Source organism: Polypterus senegalus, chromosome 6 (assembly GCF_016835505.1).
Source record: "Polypterus senegalus isolate Bchr_013 chromosome 6, ASM1683550v1, whole genome shotgun sequence".
Classification (NCBI taxonomy): Eukaryota; Metazoa; Chordata; class Cladistia; order Polypteriformes; family Polypteridae; genus Polypterus; species Polypterus senegalus.
Genome location: NC_053159.1, coordinates 69,963,352 through 69,979,267, shown reverse-complemented (window position 1 = coordinate 69,979,267; position 15,916 = coordinate 69,963,352). Strand labels below are relative to the sequence as shown.

At 36.2% G+C, this 15,916-nt stretch overlaps 1 protein-coding gene across 1 annotated transcript in view; it reads right to left on the bottom strand.

The window, feature by feature from the left end:
* Positions 1–3,893: 3,893 nt before the first annotated feature.
* Positions 3,894–15,916, bottom strand: part of rab5b (RAB5B, member RAS oncogene family) — a 78,818-nt gene continuing 66,795 nt past the window's right edge. The window contains exon 6 of the mRNA XM_039756301.1: positions 3,894–4,981. Coding sequence (XP_039612235.1) covers positions 4,869–4,981 — 113 coding nt within the window. The 3' untranslated portion in view covers positions 3,894–4,868. The remainder of the gene's footprint in view (positions 4,982–15,916) is intronic.

Genomic DNA, 15,916 nt, shown 5'->3' with positions numbered 1-15,916 from the left:
AGTAATTCCTGCCTCAAATGCAAAAAGAATTTAAATTGTACTTTGGTAAGTGAAGAAATCCAGTTAGGTATTTTTGGATTAACAAAATTAAGGCAGAAAAAGGGACACAACATGCCTAATCAAAAAGCAGAATCCACTTTAAAGCCAAAAATAACCTTTCAGGAGGAAACTCACTAAAACAAAAATGTGGAGCTGTGTTATGATCAACACACGGTTTTACCATTAGTAATATAACCTTGAACAATCTTTGATTGTTTTGCTGTGTCAAACTGTTATAATTATGTAGCTGCATATCAGCTCCAATTGCTGTTTTTAAACAAGTGTTGGTAAGGTCATGCAAAATATGAAACAGATCCAAACAAGATCAGCAACTAACCAAATAAATTACTATTAAATAATACGCAGATATACATAATACAGAAATTAATAAACAGTGATAATGATATCAGAGATATGAGCCATTTGATCATGCTTTTGTGTTGTATGTTGGGTTTTATTATGTTTCCTTTTTCGACATTTTTACAGCATGTTAGTTTGTTTTCTTGCCTCCTAAGGATACTGGTTGGAGTAAGAGCATGGTCACACAACGCAGTCCATATGTGACACTTCTGTGGTCATTTTCACCTATATAAAAGGAGGCTTGGAATAAAAAAAAATTGCTCACATTTTGAAGCACCTACTTCTGCACATGCTCTCCTCTTTCTTATTTTTCAGCAGATATTGATTTTTGTTTTGCCACTTATTTTTAATTTTAGTTAATATTTTTTGGAAGCTAGTAAAGTTTAGGCAGGCACTCACTGTGACCATATAAAAGCATCAGAAATGTTTACATTAAACTGAAGACTGAATTTTAAAAGTTCAAAAATGTAATATTATTTCATTATATTTTGAGTGTATAGAACAGAATCCCCTCCTTCAAAATATTCACATTTGGTTGCTTTGTAGCATGAAATGAAAACATACACAAAAATATTTCTCCGGCTGTAATTACTCAATGCAATTTATAACAGCCAAGTGAAAGATATAATAGCAAAAGTTAGAAAAAAAAAACGAAAAAAAAAAAACAATCACTGGAATCAAAGTAAAAGGTGGTTCCACAAAGTACTAACACAGTGAGGAGTGTGACTCTTTAACCATGTCAGTGATTCTGTTATTTTTTTGTTTTTATTTTTCTGAACTGTTGCTATTGTATCTTTCATTGGGCTGTTATAAGTTGCATTAAGTAAATACAGCTGGAAAAATATTATTATTTGTGTGTGTCTTCATTTCAGGGTGCAAAGCAACAAAATATGAATACTTTGAAGGGATGTGATTCTTTTCTATACACACATATATTGCTTTGCTCGCCCACTCCCGTGTTTGGTTTATCACATATACAATTTAAAGAGATTGTTATTTTCATGGAAATTGTTACATATGCATTATTTTCACTTTTACTTTAAAGCTTTGTAAAAACAATACTGTACTTGTCGTTTATTTCCATGCATGGTTAAATCTTTTTTCTCGCAGGACGTATAACGCTGCTCGTGTTGTGAAAGGAGGGCAGCTGAATGCACGCTAAGGAGAAGCGATTGGATCATCTGCTGGCTTGTTGCTGCTGCTGCTGCTGGCGAGCTGCGTATTCCGCTTGTCGTGCTGCATGTCGATCATTTAAAAGCCTGTATATATATATACATACACATATACACACATACATACATAAGGCATTACGATGAATTACTTAAAAAAATCAAAAGTATGTTAGGGACAAAAAAATATACAGAAGGAAAAGAAAGATGCAGAATTATGGTTTCAGAAACAGGTCTCCATAAAAAAGGATTCTCATATGGTTGTTAACCTTATTTGCATTGTTTAAGTAATGTTACAGGTAAGGTATCACAGTATCCTTTAATTTTAAATCATATCAGAAAAACAATCCTCAAGCTAGACCAAATTATTAGCTGATAAAGTTTTATATTTTTTAAAGTGAAGTTATTTCTTTACAAGCATGCTGTATATGCATTTGCCATTTGAAATTGTGCTCTACAGTTTGTTTTCTTTAAATAAAAAAAAAAATCTTGCTCATACTGGTACTTTATACTTATAGTCTATGGGGCAAAAAAGCCTTAAAAGCTTTAAAAATTAAACAATTAAGACATATTTTCAAGCCAAGACAGTTTTTGGGTATTGATCTACATCTTGTGATTACATACACTTTGTAAAACAGTTTATAAATGTAATTTTTGGACAAAAAATAAAAAAATACCAATAATGCAAGATTCATCCATTTAAAAAAAAAGACCAGCCATGCACGATAGCTCAGCCTTACTGTCAGGCAACCTTTCACTCACCCGCGGGATGGTTTCTTTTCATACCAAATCACAACAAACTTTTCATGTCACATAGTTGGTTTTGTGTTGATTTCTTTCAGTATTTACATGAGAATTGTCACAAGTGAATAGAAAACATTCTTGCTACAAGAAAAATAGTACCAGGAATATGCGATAAAATGTTTATTTCCACATTCCTTTTGCTGTCACAAACATGCATCGTAAACACAGAGGGCACAGACCAATACTTGACAACTGTCTTGGCTTGACAAATGAATGTATTTGGTAAGTTTTTAAGCTTTTCCTCCATGCTCCATACCCTCCACTGTAAAGCACTAGATGGGACAAGACATTTTTTTAAATTTACAGAAATTGCTTATCTTTAGAACACAATTTTGCGTGGTAAATGCATATATACCATGTTTGTGAAAAAATAACTTTGACTTAAACAACACTGAACTTTAAACCATCTTTCTACATCAGCTCGTCTCACACCAGAGACCAGTCAATCAACAACCAATGAATGTGCATATAACTTCCAACAAGTGACCTTTCTAGTAATGGTATAGCTAAATTCAACCACTGTCTCTTCCAGTTTTGTTTTGTCTAATTTACTCCTTTATAGGTGCCTTTCTCATTCATGGAATTTTTAGCCTGCACTTCAATACGATGAGCTTCACAAAACAAAATACCTTTAACAACCACTTTTAACTTATTTTTTATTCAGCTACTATGGGGGAGAGGTATAAACATACATATATGCGCATGCTCATACACAGCAATACAATAAACTCCACAATGTTAATCAGTAACATAACCTAACTGACAGAAGTCAATTGTATAACTGGGTTTAAAAAAAACTTTCCTATTCTGCTAAAACTAAACTGCAATACAATATTTTTAAAAAGAGAAATAATCTGAGTAAATGCAAAAAATATTCAAAGATACAATAAACATAATACATTACTCAACACTGCCAAAGTTAACAGATATGGTCATCAAAAATAAAATTTCTGTTGGGTCTAAAATCAATGGAAGGTCAGAATGGCTGCTGAAATAAGTAGTTTATGAAGCCTCTAGCTTTCCCAGATTCCCTTGAAAATTATTATTTATAATTTAAAAATACAATTCTACTAAATAAATGAAAACAGGATAACATTAATTTAACCTGCCTACCTATTTTCAAATAAAACAGCCTCCCATTCAAGCATGTTCTGCTTTACCATCAAGTGTTTAGACAACTGTATGCTCACCTACTTGGTTCATCAAGATTTTAAACACTGATTAATGCAATCATCAAGGCATTTCACATATCAAGATAACTAGAAATATTGTCTGCATCACACTAATCTTGTTTTGCCTGTCTGTACACTAAAGGTTGGGATCCTGGATTAACTAAGTCTGAGCCTGTTTGTACAAAAACTTTTGATAGAAAATATTCAAATCACTTTTCTTAAAATCCAGTGTACCATTTGATACTTGATATGCACACTGCATCTTCTACTCTGAATAAATATTCATTCTATAACCACACTACAGAAATAAATAATTGCTCTTCCAGAAGAATATATCCACAAAGCAAGGTCAAGATGAGAAAAATACTTTTTCAACACAAAAAATTAGCTGTGCAAACATTTTATTGTGAATCATTACTATTATCTGTGGATCATACTGTATATAGCAGTATGAGGGGAAATAGATATAACAGTCCAGTTAACAACTTCTAGTCTAAATTAAAAAAGTCAAAACAGTCTATAATTTATAAGCCTTAATATTAATTTAGGTGAACTGAAAGAGACAAAAATAGCAGCTTCAAATAATTACATCAACAATGAATTTTGATGGAGTATGACAGTATCTTTTTGTAAAATAAAAGACACAGAAATATTCATAATGTTACTAAGGCTGAAATATCTGTGCTTTTAAAGTAGTTTGTCAAAATCATTTTCTAAATAATACTCTCAAAATCAGAATAGCTGGTTAATTAATAACTCAGACAAAGAGTAAATTATAATTTACCTTGAAGAGCACTATCTAACACAAATAATGAATAGAGTACAGTGAAGCAAAAAAAAAAACAAAAAAAACAAACCAAAAACACTGAGTTACTGCATATGGTGATTATAACCTGTCACGTCATTTTGACTGGTAAGATCATTTGATTCAAAAAATTTTAACTAATGCAATGCTGAATTCAATCCAGATATAGACTTTGCTATAAATCTACAATAGTCTAAACCATGCAGAAATAATCTTTAATGAAAAACACTGCTACCAATGACTGTCAATTTCTTATGTCTTAAGCTTATTCAGGTTCAAGTCTTAATAATCTAATGAATATGCCCATCTTGGGTTGTACAGAAATGGTATTTCATTTATTGGGAAATTCATGATCCATATTAAAAAAGTAACCTATATTAGTGCCATTGATACAAAACCAAAATACTCCAATGGTTTCTTTTTTCAGCAACATGTATTTTACTAGTTATTACTTTGTTTTGTTCTGAAACTAAAGATATTAAAAGAAACGAAAGTAAGCTATATGCCTTGAGGTTGATATTAATTGCCACAGCAGCTTCTGTTGGACTGTGATTCTGCATCTTGAAGGTTGACTCCTCTGTGTCTGGCTGCATGTGCTGGGTTCTGGGTGTCTGTTTTTGGCATTTTCTTGGCTGGTCAAAGAAAACAAAAACATTTAGTTACACACTGGCATCACACCAACCATAATTTATTATAAATTAAACAAGGAACAAGAAATATTATATTTCAGTAAACTGTAGAAGTGTAATGAGCAAAACTAAACCACTGATATTAGTTAAGTCAAGTGGCTTTATTGTCATACTATCCATACAGTTTTGTATAATTATGCTATCCAGGACCGCAGTGCAACATATACATAAATGCAAGACAAGTGAAGTTTAAGTGAATAGATAGTAACCAGTAAACCCCCGATTCTGTAAAGAATCAGAAATCCAAGAATGGCAATCACTTTCTGTTCCGTCCAATCTTTGGAGGGATGACAAATCATGGAGCGTGGGAGCGTCCTGGGAAAGTTTTTATTTAATTAAATAAATATATTTGTACTAAAATTAACCAATTTATTAAAAGTAAAATTTTAATTTAATTGTTATATCATTTAAGTCCAAAATGTATTTGAGTTGCTGCACTCATATGTAAAAAAATATTGGAGTACAAATGAAGTAAACTGGAAACAAAAAAATTAATAAAATGGTAAATTCAACATAATTAATCAAAAATTTCCTTATAAACATTTTTGGTAAAGATGGTTTCCTGTCCTTGAATCAGCACTGCCTGGTATGGAGTAGTTAAAATCTTGACTGTAACGACACACGAATGCCGGACTCTTGAAAAGGCAATATAAAGTTGTCCATGTCCAAATACAGGCTCAGATAGGTAAATCCTTACAGGTTGTGTTGTGTTGTTTGGGCGCCACCTACTGACTCTGGGACGTTGAGGCGCTATGCACGTGCGCTTTCGGCACCACCAAGTTCCCTGATAGTGACGGCAGCGGATTCGCGTGCTGAAGTGACCATGGCGGCGATTCCTGGCTTGGAGATCTACATTACTAAATGAAGGTTGTATATATGGTGATGTGCGCATGCGCGTTCGGGCGGCAGTTGTATTGTGCGTGTTCGCGTTCAGGTGGCGGTTGTATTGTGCACGGCTTGCTTCTGGCATCTGGCATCCGTGCATATATACAACCTTCATTTAGTAATATAGATAAGTTGAAATACAATAGTAACAAATGTACAGCATATAAATAAACTACTACAAGCAGATTTGAGGATGGGGGGGCAACACAGAGTTCAGACCTCAGGACAGGAGTAGAAGCTGTTACAGAACCTGTGAAAAAAAGAGACCATGGGAATGGTGGGGGTGGTCCTTCACAGTGCTATAGGCTTTGTGGATGCAATGCTTTATAAAGATATCTTAATGTAATGGGAGTGCAGAGAGGAGGTAATCTTTACTGCTGTGCGCTCTATGCATTGTAGGTTCAAATGGACAGATTTAACATAATTTTACAACAAAATACATTAACATGACGTAACCAGAATAAACAGTAAATGGTGGAAAATGAGCAATGCTAATTGTTTATGATGAAACACCTCATGTCCATCATATTAATGAGTTTTGTAATTTCAGGATTGTATTATTCAATTTCATGCATTTTGTACTTTTTTACTTTTTATTCCATGAGCAGATTTTTTAAATCTATTTTTTAAGTTACTACCACAACTTGGAATTATACATTTTAACATTAAATGGGGACAGAATATTATATTATACACTTAGAAAAAAATAGTTATAAAATAAATAATATTACTTTGTTTTGGGCAGCACGGTGGCACAGTGGTAGCGCTGCTGCCTCGCAGTTAGGAGACCCGGGTTTGCTTCCTGGGTCCTCCTTGCGTGGAGTTTGCATGTTCTCCCCATGTCTGCGTGGGTGCTCCAGTTTCCTCCCTCAGTCCAAAGACATGTAGGTTAGGTGCGTTGACGATCCTAAATTGTCCCTAGTGTGTGCTTGGTGTGTGTATGCCCTGCAGTGGGCTGGCACCCTGCCCAGGATTTGTTCCTGCCTTGCGCCCTGTGCTGGCTGGGATTGGCTGCAGCTGACCCCCGTGACCCTGTGTTAGGATATAGCAGGTTGGACAATGACTGACTAACTGACTGATTACTTTGTTTTATTGTGAACTCATATCACAATCTATCCCAGTCTGATCATCTGCACTGTAGTGACTGACAATAGTCAGCTGGAACCCAAGATTGCATGGATTACAAAGGCACTCAGAAGCAAATTCTTTTTTACACTAATAGGAAAACTCATGTTCAGACACAACTGAATGCTTCCTGTTGACATCAGCTTCTCTCTTTCACTCAGCCCCCACCTTCTGCGTAGTATCACTGCTATACTCCCAAATCCTGTTGACTACGCCAATTGTTTTGTCATGGAATAACACCCCAATCCATCCCAGTCTGATCGTTTAGCACTGTGGTAACTGCTGGTGGTCAGCCACAAACCCGCAACTTCTGGATTTAAATGGCCTTCGTAAGCAGGCTCTTTTTTCAAACTGGGTAATACGAGAACTTGTATGTTTGGGTACAGAGGAGCTGCCTGCAAGCACTGCAGGCTGAGTGCTTCCTAATGACATCAGCTGAGCTCTCTCTCTTTCACTTAGCACCGACCTTGTGCGCAGCACTTCGGCTACACCCTAACAGTCCACAGTGCTAATTCTGCCAATTACTTAATTAATCTAGTGAATCCAAGACAAATGAGAGAGAGGTTGGGAGCATGCACTGATGGCACACTGCCATACCCACCACACAACACACCACCTGGATTAGGACCTGAGTGCAACGGGTGACACCTCAGCACCACACTGGAACAGAACAAAATATTAAATTGACATACAATTGATATATTGTTGTGTGTTAACAATCCACTGCTGTGTGACTTGCTATATACCAGTTTGCTCCTGTATTGGAAATAACTCGAGAATTCACAGCCATTCAGTTGTGCAGGATTGCTTACAGCAAAAGATCAGTTGTCCCAGAAGAAATAGACACATAAAGAAAGAAATTAGTGTCTGGTTCATGACTACTAATTAGATGGATGTTAGTTAGGAAGCTGTTTTGCAGCAGATTCCTGTGTCTTTTAGTAGCATATTTCGGGGTGTTCTTACATTTGTTATGGGCATTTTTGTAGACCAGGGATCTGACTATGACTAAGTTTTTTGAATTGATGTGTAGTTGTATTGTTATAATATTTTTGGGCAGGTTTTGCTGCAGTTTTGGTTATTTATGGGTGCCACCATTTTGTGTCTCCCATTGTTAAGACTGCGAACCAATGTTACAGGCATGTCCTCATCAGAGGTGCAGAGGGTTAAAATGTTGTCTTTCAAGCACTTCATCATCCTAATTTGTCGATAACAAAACCCTTTTCCATACTTACTTTTAACAATTTTGAACTTGTTTTCATCAGTAGTTTCTGGCTTTGACATAGTGCTTAGTGTTTGTACCACTTTTGTTTTGGTTTTAGCTATAGTGTTGATTGACCTCCCAGTTTAGACTTTTATTTCAGCTTCTGTCTACATCTTTTTTTCCCTGGCAACTGTCATTAAATACTACTTGCTAGCATGCCTTGCATAACAATGAAAACCTGCTGGCTTCTTGTTGTCTGTGCCCTGAAGCTCCATCTTGGTTTTAATCAGTAGTGATTCTTATTATTCTGTCTCTCAACCTACACAACACCCTCTACCCAATGATAAGCGATTCATGAGATGTAGAGAAAAACAAGAAATAACAAGAACAGTGCAGTGATCCAGCATCTGAAGCAGAAAGTAAAGGTCTATACATGACCAAAAGGGCGAGGAAAGACACATGTCACAGACGGCCAGCCATCCAATCCTTAACTAAAAGCAGAACAGGCAGGTAATCTTTTAAGTTGGAGCTGGATGACTTGTACTCTAAGCCACAGAAATTTTGAAGGACCAAGAAAAGGATTTCAAGAATCTCAAAACCAACCTGAATTAGAATCAGGGGGAAAACAGGAAAACAGATCAAAGAGGAAAACACTGGAAGAAAAAGGGATGTCAAATGAAAGGACTAATGACAAAATTTCAGTAACAATGGAGCAGAAACAGCTTACAGGTGGGCAATTCCAAAATGTACAGAAGAAGAATGTGTCCGGGACAGCGGGGAAGGTAGCAATGGTAGTAATCAGACCCATTACATAACACAGCAAGGTATAAAGTATAAATGGTATATAGAGCTTAATTGAATGTGATGGTGATTTGAATTTTTAAAGAGAGAAACCGTTTTGTAAAATAGTGTTTTTGGATCTTAAGAAGAAGGGAAGTATTTTGTCAGTATGCAGAACATTATAAAGAATAGTGACTAGCTTCTTATGTGGCAATAGAGAGCAGGACATGTTGTAGAAGAGATGGCAAGGAAGAGAGAAGTAGAACAGAGCAACCAATCATCTGTCAGTTGCAATCTTTTTTAATCTTATAGGGTCATACATTTCAATGAGAGTTAAAAAGATTAATCGAGATTATTCATTTTTTAATTCAACCCCACCTGTAACTTGATAAATGAACAAAGAACTTTGCATTCATCCTTGGACTGTTCATGAATATAGCCATAATTGTCACTATAACCATCCATCCATTTTATAGTTGGCATATCCATTTATAACTGGAAGTGGGTACCTACTGGGTAATATCAAAATATTCAATATTGGCCCACCATTTGTAATGCTTTAAAATATGAGGCAAATCTTACTAATGGTCCTTAATATGTGCAGTTAGTGGAGCAGTTAAAACAGCATTACATTTTGCTAAAATGAAACAGCACTATTAAATTTGTGTTGTTTGTTGGGTTTTTAAAACAAATAACTAAAAATCTGATAAAGTTAGCAGTTAGCAAAAGCACATATGCCACATATTTTGGTTGTTGCAGAAGCGAATGAGATGAAGTCTCCAGTTATGAATAATTACTACTGTTATAGTCAGACCAGTTCAATGGCTAATTCTGGATTAGTACAGGCATAAGCAATAACAAAGTCTGTTCTCTTAATTTTTACAAACATTTTGAAAAAACTACTTTAAATTAACAAGCTTAATTTATATAAGGTAGGCTTTAAAGTTGGGATATATGTAAAAAAGGAAGGTGAGATTTAAAGCATCAGCAGTTTCTGACTTTTGAAATTTTAATTTATTTATTGCATCTATTAAATATTACTCCTTAGTAAGTGTTATTAATCAGATAATTTCTCCTCATATACTGATAACCCATTCTGAAAAGTAAGTTGTTATAAAAACAGCTTTAAAGAGTTTGTGTAAATGAAAATATCCTGAATGTTCCTAGTATTCATTAATTTTCATGGCAATTATGCCATGGACTTTTTATTTTTTATTATTGATTACTGGACAGATAATGTCAGTGAATATATTTAGTGTGTGCACATGGTAAAATAAATTAAGGCATTATAATGGATAAAAATTAAGCTACCAATTATAGCAAATCTAGGCCAAGGAAGACTTCCACTGCTGATGACTGAAGAATCCTTACTATGGTAAAGAAAAAAGCCCCAAGTGGCAGTCCAACAGATCACTCTTCAGTTGGCAAATGTGTGAGTGTGTGTCAGAGACTACTATATGCAGAAGACTTCATAAACAGAAATACAGGGGCCAAACTGCAAGATGAAAACCACTAGTTAGCCACAAAAACTGGATGGCCTAAAATTGCTGAAGACTATATATATATTTTAAGTGCAAAATTCTTTTTTTCTTTTTTTTTTTGTCTTTTTTAAAGACTATATTGGTAATAGATATCTCTATCTTTTAACCCTGAAACGCCGTTGCATTGGGGCTTGTTTTGCTTTGGACGTGCTCCGTCTCTGGGTATGTCAGAGGACTGGGACTGTGTGAAGTGGGTTTTAGCCTCACTTGGGGAGGCAAAAAGGGAGGGTGGGGGGTTAAGGGGGGGAGAGAAAGAGAGCAGGCTTGATCTATACCTAATCTATCCTCTTAATCTTTATAATTATAACTACCATGGTAATAATAAGCTGCATGGCAACAACTCTAGGGGAAATAGGAAATTAAGGCCGAAGCTGTCTCACTTCCAGTTAAGACTATAAAATGACATCAAAAACTCAGAACAGTGTCTCCATGATGGGACAGTTAACTTCGTAAGCTGGAATGTTAAAGGCCTGAATCACGAATTAAAGAGAAAGAAAGTATTCTCTCACCTAACAGGTCTAAATGCTAAAATAGTATTTTTACAGGAGACCCACTTACTAAGCAAGGATCAGTTCCGGCTGCAAAAAGACTGGACTGGCCAAATGTTCCATTCTAGTTTTACGAAGAAAACTAGAGGTGCGGGAATTCTCATACATAGAACAGTACCATTTGTAGCATCAGATGTAGTATTGGATCCTGAATGGAGATATGTAATGGTCATGGGAGACTTACCTAACTGTAAAATGATTTTGATAAATGTTTATGCACCTAATGTTGATGATAAGGAATTTAAACAAAATTTATTTGCATTCATTCCCAATCTGAACACTCATAAAGTTATAATGGCCGGGGACTTTAATTGTGTTCTAAATCCACTTTTAGATCCTCCACAGGGGGAACAGCATCTAACACCGCAAAGATAATTACAAAGTTTATAACTAATCACAACTTATCAGACCCCTGGAGGTTTTTAAACCCAAATTCAAGAACATATTCTTTTTACTCACCAGTACATCATTGCTACTCAAGGATTGATTACTTCTTCATAGACAATAACTTCTTGCCTATGATTAAATCTTGCAAAAACGATGCTATTGTTATTTCTGACCATGCACCTATGATCTTGGAACTAAAATTACTAAGCCCCACACACTCACCCCGCAGATAGCGCCTCAACTCGCTTCTATTAGCTGACGAGAATTGTACGGAATTTATATCCAAACAAATCAAATTCTTTCTAGAGACAAATACGTCAACCAAGATCTCTGCAGGAATACTCTGTGAAACTCTTAAGGCCTTCTTAAGAGGGCAGATTATTTCATATCTTTCCCACAGAAATAAATCCGAAGCCAAAAAAGCAGCAGAGATAAAAAGCGAAATTACTAAAATAGATGAAGAACACGCCAGAACACCAAGCGAGACTCTACATAGGAGGAGGCAGGCTCTACATTCAGAATTAAACCTCTTGACAACTAAAGAAACTGAACAACTAATCTACAAATCCAGACATCATTATTATGAACATGGAGAGAAAGCTAATAAGTTTTTAGCTCAACAAATTCACAAGCAGGAAGTGCGCAACGCAATCTCGGTAATCACCAACACGAACGGAGATAAAATGTTCCAATTTTTGTTTTGCCCATTCTGCAAATTCAGTGCGCCGATCTGGGTCACCCTCGTTGAGATGCTGCAGTAGCTGGAGTTTGTAAAGGTGCCATTTGTGAGTAGCTAATATCCGCCGAAGGGATGTTCGACTAATGCCACTCTCCAGTGACATGCGGCGAGTGCTACGCTGTGGGCTCTTGCTGAATGAAGCTAGGACAGCCACTGATGTTTCTTCATTAGTGACAGTTTTCATGCGTCCACATTTTGGCAAATCCAACACTGGACCAGTTTCACGAAACTTAGCAAGCAGTTTGCTAGCTGTAGCATGGGAGATGGGTGGTCTTGTAGGGTGTCTTGCATTGAAATCTGCTGCAATGATCCGGTTACTGCGTTCACCAGACATCAACACAATTTCTATCCGCTCCTCACGTGTTAACCTCTACTACATGTCAATGGCTGTAAACAAAGAGAAACTTGTAAATAACTCATGAAAGAATAAAGTTACGTTAAAACCAAGCACACCATTGTTTTTCTTGTGAAATTCCCCTTAAGTTTAATGTGTCACATGACCCTCTTCCTATTGAAAAAACAAAAGTTGGATCCAAAATGGCCGACTTCAAAATGGCCACCATGGTCACCACCCATCTTGAAAAGTTTCCCCCCTCACATATACTAATGTGCCACAAACAGGAAGTTAATATCACCAACCATTCCCATTTTATTAAGGTGTATCCATATAAATGGCCCACCCTGTATTATAAATCCCTATATACTACTGAGTTTAAAGAAGACAATACACAATCTAATGCATTTCTGGATACATTACAGATACCACAAATAGACGCTTTTAGTGCGGAGGAACTTGATAAACCTCTGGCGTTATCAGAATTACTAGATGCTATAAAGTCACTCCAAGGCGGGAAAGCAGCAGGCCCTGATGGCTACCCTGCAGAATTTTACAAGAAATTCTCCGCTCAGCTAGCTCCCCTCCTATTAGCAACATTTACAGAAGCCAGAGATAACCAATCACTTCCTCAAACCTTTCGCCAAGCACTAATCACTGTTTTTCCAAAACAAAATAAGGACTTATTACAATGTGTATCATACAGACCAATTTCACTTCTGAATAACGATTAAAATACTCTCTAAAATCATAGCTAGAAGGATGGAGAAAGTGCTCCCCTCGGTAATATCACAAGACCAAACTGGATTTATTAGGGGCCGACACTTATCTTCAAATCTTCGATGCCTGTTTAATGTAATATACTCACCAACTAAATCAAACACCCCAGAAATATTATTATCATTGGATGCAGAAAAAGCATTCACATGATTGAATGGAAATACCTTTTACTACATTGGAGAAGTTTGGGTTTGGCCCGAACATTTGTGCATGGATTAAATTACTGTATACTAACCCAGAAGCTTCAGTTTGCATCAACAACATTTGCTCAGACTACTTTAAACTAGAGCGTGGCACTAGACAAGGATGCCCTTGTCACCACTGCTGTTTGAATTGCCATTGAACCACTGGCAATACATTGAAATACTGATCAGATAAAGGGGATTAGCAGAGAAGGACTGGAACAGAAAATCTCATTATATGCAGATGATATGGTACTGTATATATCGGACCCAGAAAATTCTGTGCCTGCAGTCTTAGCAGCACTCACAGAATTTCAAAAGATCTCTGGTCTCAGAATTAATCTGAATAAAAGTGTACTCTTTCCAGTGAATTCTCAAGCATATAATATTAGATTAGATACCCTACCTTTTATCATTGCAGAACAGTTTAAATACCTAGGGTAAACATCACAAGTAAACATAAAGCTCTTTATCAACAAAATTTCGGCGTCTGCATGGAAAAAATTAAACAAGACTTGCATAGATGGTCAACCCTTCATCTCACACTAGCTGGAAGAATTAACACTGTTAAGATGAATATTCTTCCTAAGCTCCTTTTTATTTCAAAACATCCAATATACATTAATAAATCATTCTTTAGGCAATTAGATTCAACAATAACCTCATTTATTTGGAATTCAAAACATCCACGCATCAAAAGAGCGACCCTACAAAGACAAAAGGCAGAAGGCGCATTGGCTCTACCTAACTTCCAGTTTTATTACTGGGCAGCAAATATACAGGCGATAAGAACCTGGACACAAATAGAAGAACATACACAGGCTTGGACCGCAATAGAAGTAAAATCCTGCAGTACTTCTTTGTATTCCTTGCTCTGTGCTCCAATAAACACACGTTATCGGCAATATACAAATAACCCAATTGTGCTCCACTCACTTAGAATCTGGAACCAATGTAGAAAGCATTTTAAGACGGAGAAGCTTCTATCTGTGGCACCTCTGCAAGAGAACCATCTCACAAACATATGCAGTTTTTAATATCTGGAAAAATTTGGAATTAACTTGCTTAGAGATCTTTATATAGACGTCTTTGCATCCTATGAACAATTACATTCCAAATTTAACATTCCAGCTACACATTTCTTTCACTATCTTCAAATCAGGAACTTTGTTAAACAGAACCTTCCAGATTTTCCTCATCTTGCACCCTCATCCATGCTGGAAAAATATTGCTCAATCTCAAGGACTTAGACTCCATCTCTACAATATATAAAATCATTTTACAATCCCTCCCTTTCAAAGATCCAAGAGGACACTGGGAAAAAGATCTCTCAATTAATATATCAGAAAAGGAGTGGAAAGTAGCAATGCAGAGAATTCACTCGAGCTCCATATGCGCAAAGCATACAATTATACAACTCAAAATTATATATCGAGCACATCTGTCTTGACTAAAACTCTCCAAAATATTTCCAGGGCATGATCCAACCTGCGAACGCTGCAAACTAGTCCCAGCCTCACTGGGTCACATGTTCTGGGCCTGCACCAAATTAACATTATTCTGGACAAAAATTTTTAATTACCTTTCAGACAGCCTTGGACTCACAATCCCTCCTAACCCATTAACAGCTGTGTTTGGGGTTCTTCCAGAGAGGCTTAAAGTGGAGAAAGACAAACAAATTGTGATTGCATTCACTACACTTTTGGCACGCAGACTTATTCTGATAAACTGGAAGAACCCAAACTCTCCTCTTTTAAGTCAGTGGGAAACCAATGTGTTACATTATTTGAAATTGGAAAAAATCATCACCAGATAAGATACTTGGCACCTGTGATGTCTATGAATCACAGTCTTCAAAGCAGTCATTGGATGCAAAGGATATACAAACAAGTCCTAAATATGACTGCTTTAATGTATCTGCCATTGTTATGTCTCACACATTACGGTGCCCTAAAATGGGAGGACCATGTTTAAAAAGTGTTGTCATTTCTACATGATGAGACTGAAATGTGTGCAAATACCCTTAAGTAAAATTCTGCAATGAGCTCTTTAATCATATCTGAATTGTTTGATTTGTAATGTTAAGCTTTGGAGACAAGGGGCAAATCAAGGAAAAAACTGTCTTCGTCCCAAACATTACTTATCCAGTTATCATCCGGAAAATGTATTTATACACATCACCCCGACAATATTCATGGGAACATACCAAAATTTATTTTGAGGGGAAAAAGAGTAAAAAGACATAAGGGCCAGTTCATACTTCACACTCAGAATGCGTACGCATCATGGCTGCCATATGTTCCTAGTGTTCATTTAACATGTCCACTAACCACGTCCTCAGAAATTAACGTGACACGTGTGCGAGTTGCAGTACTA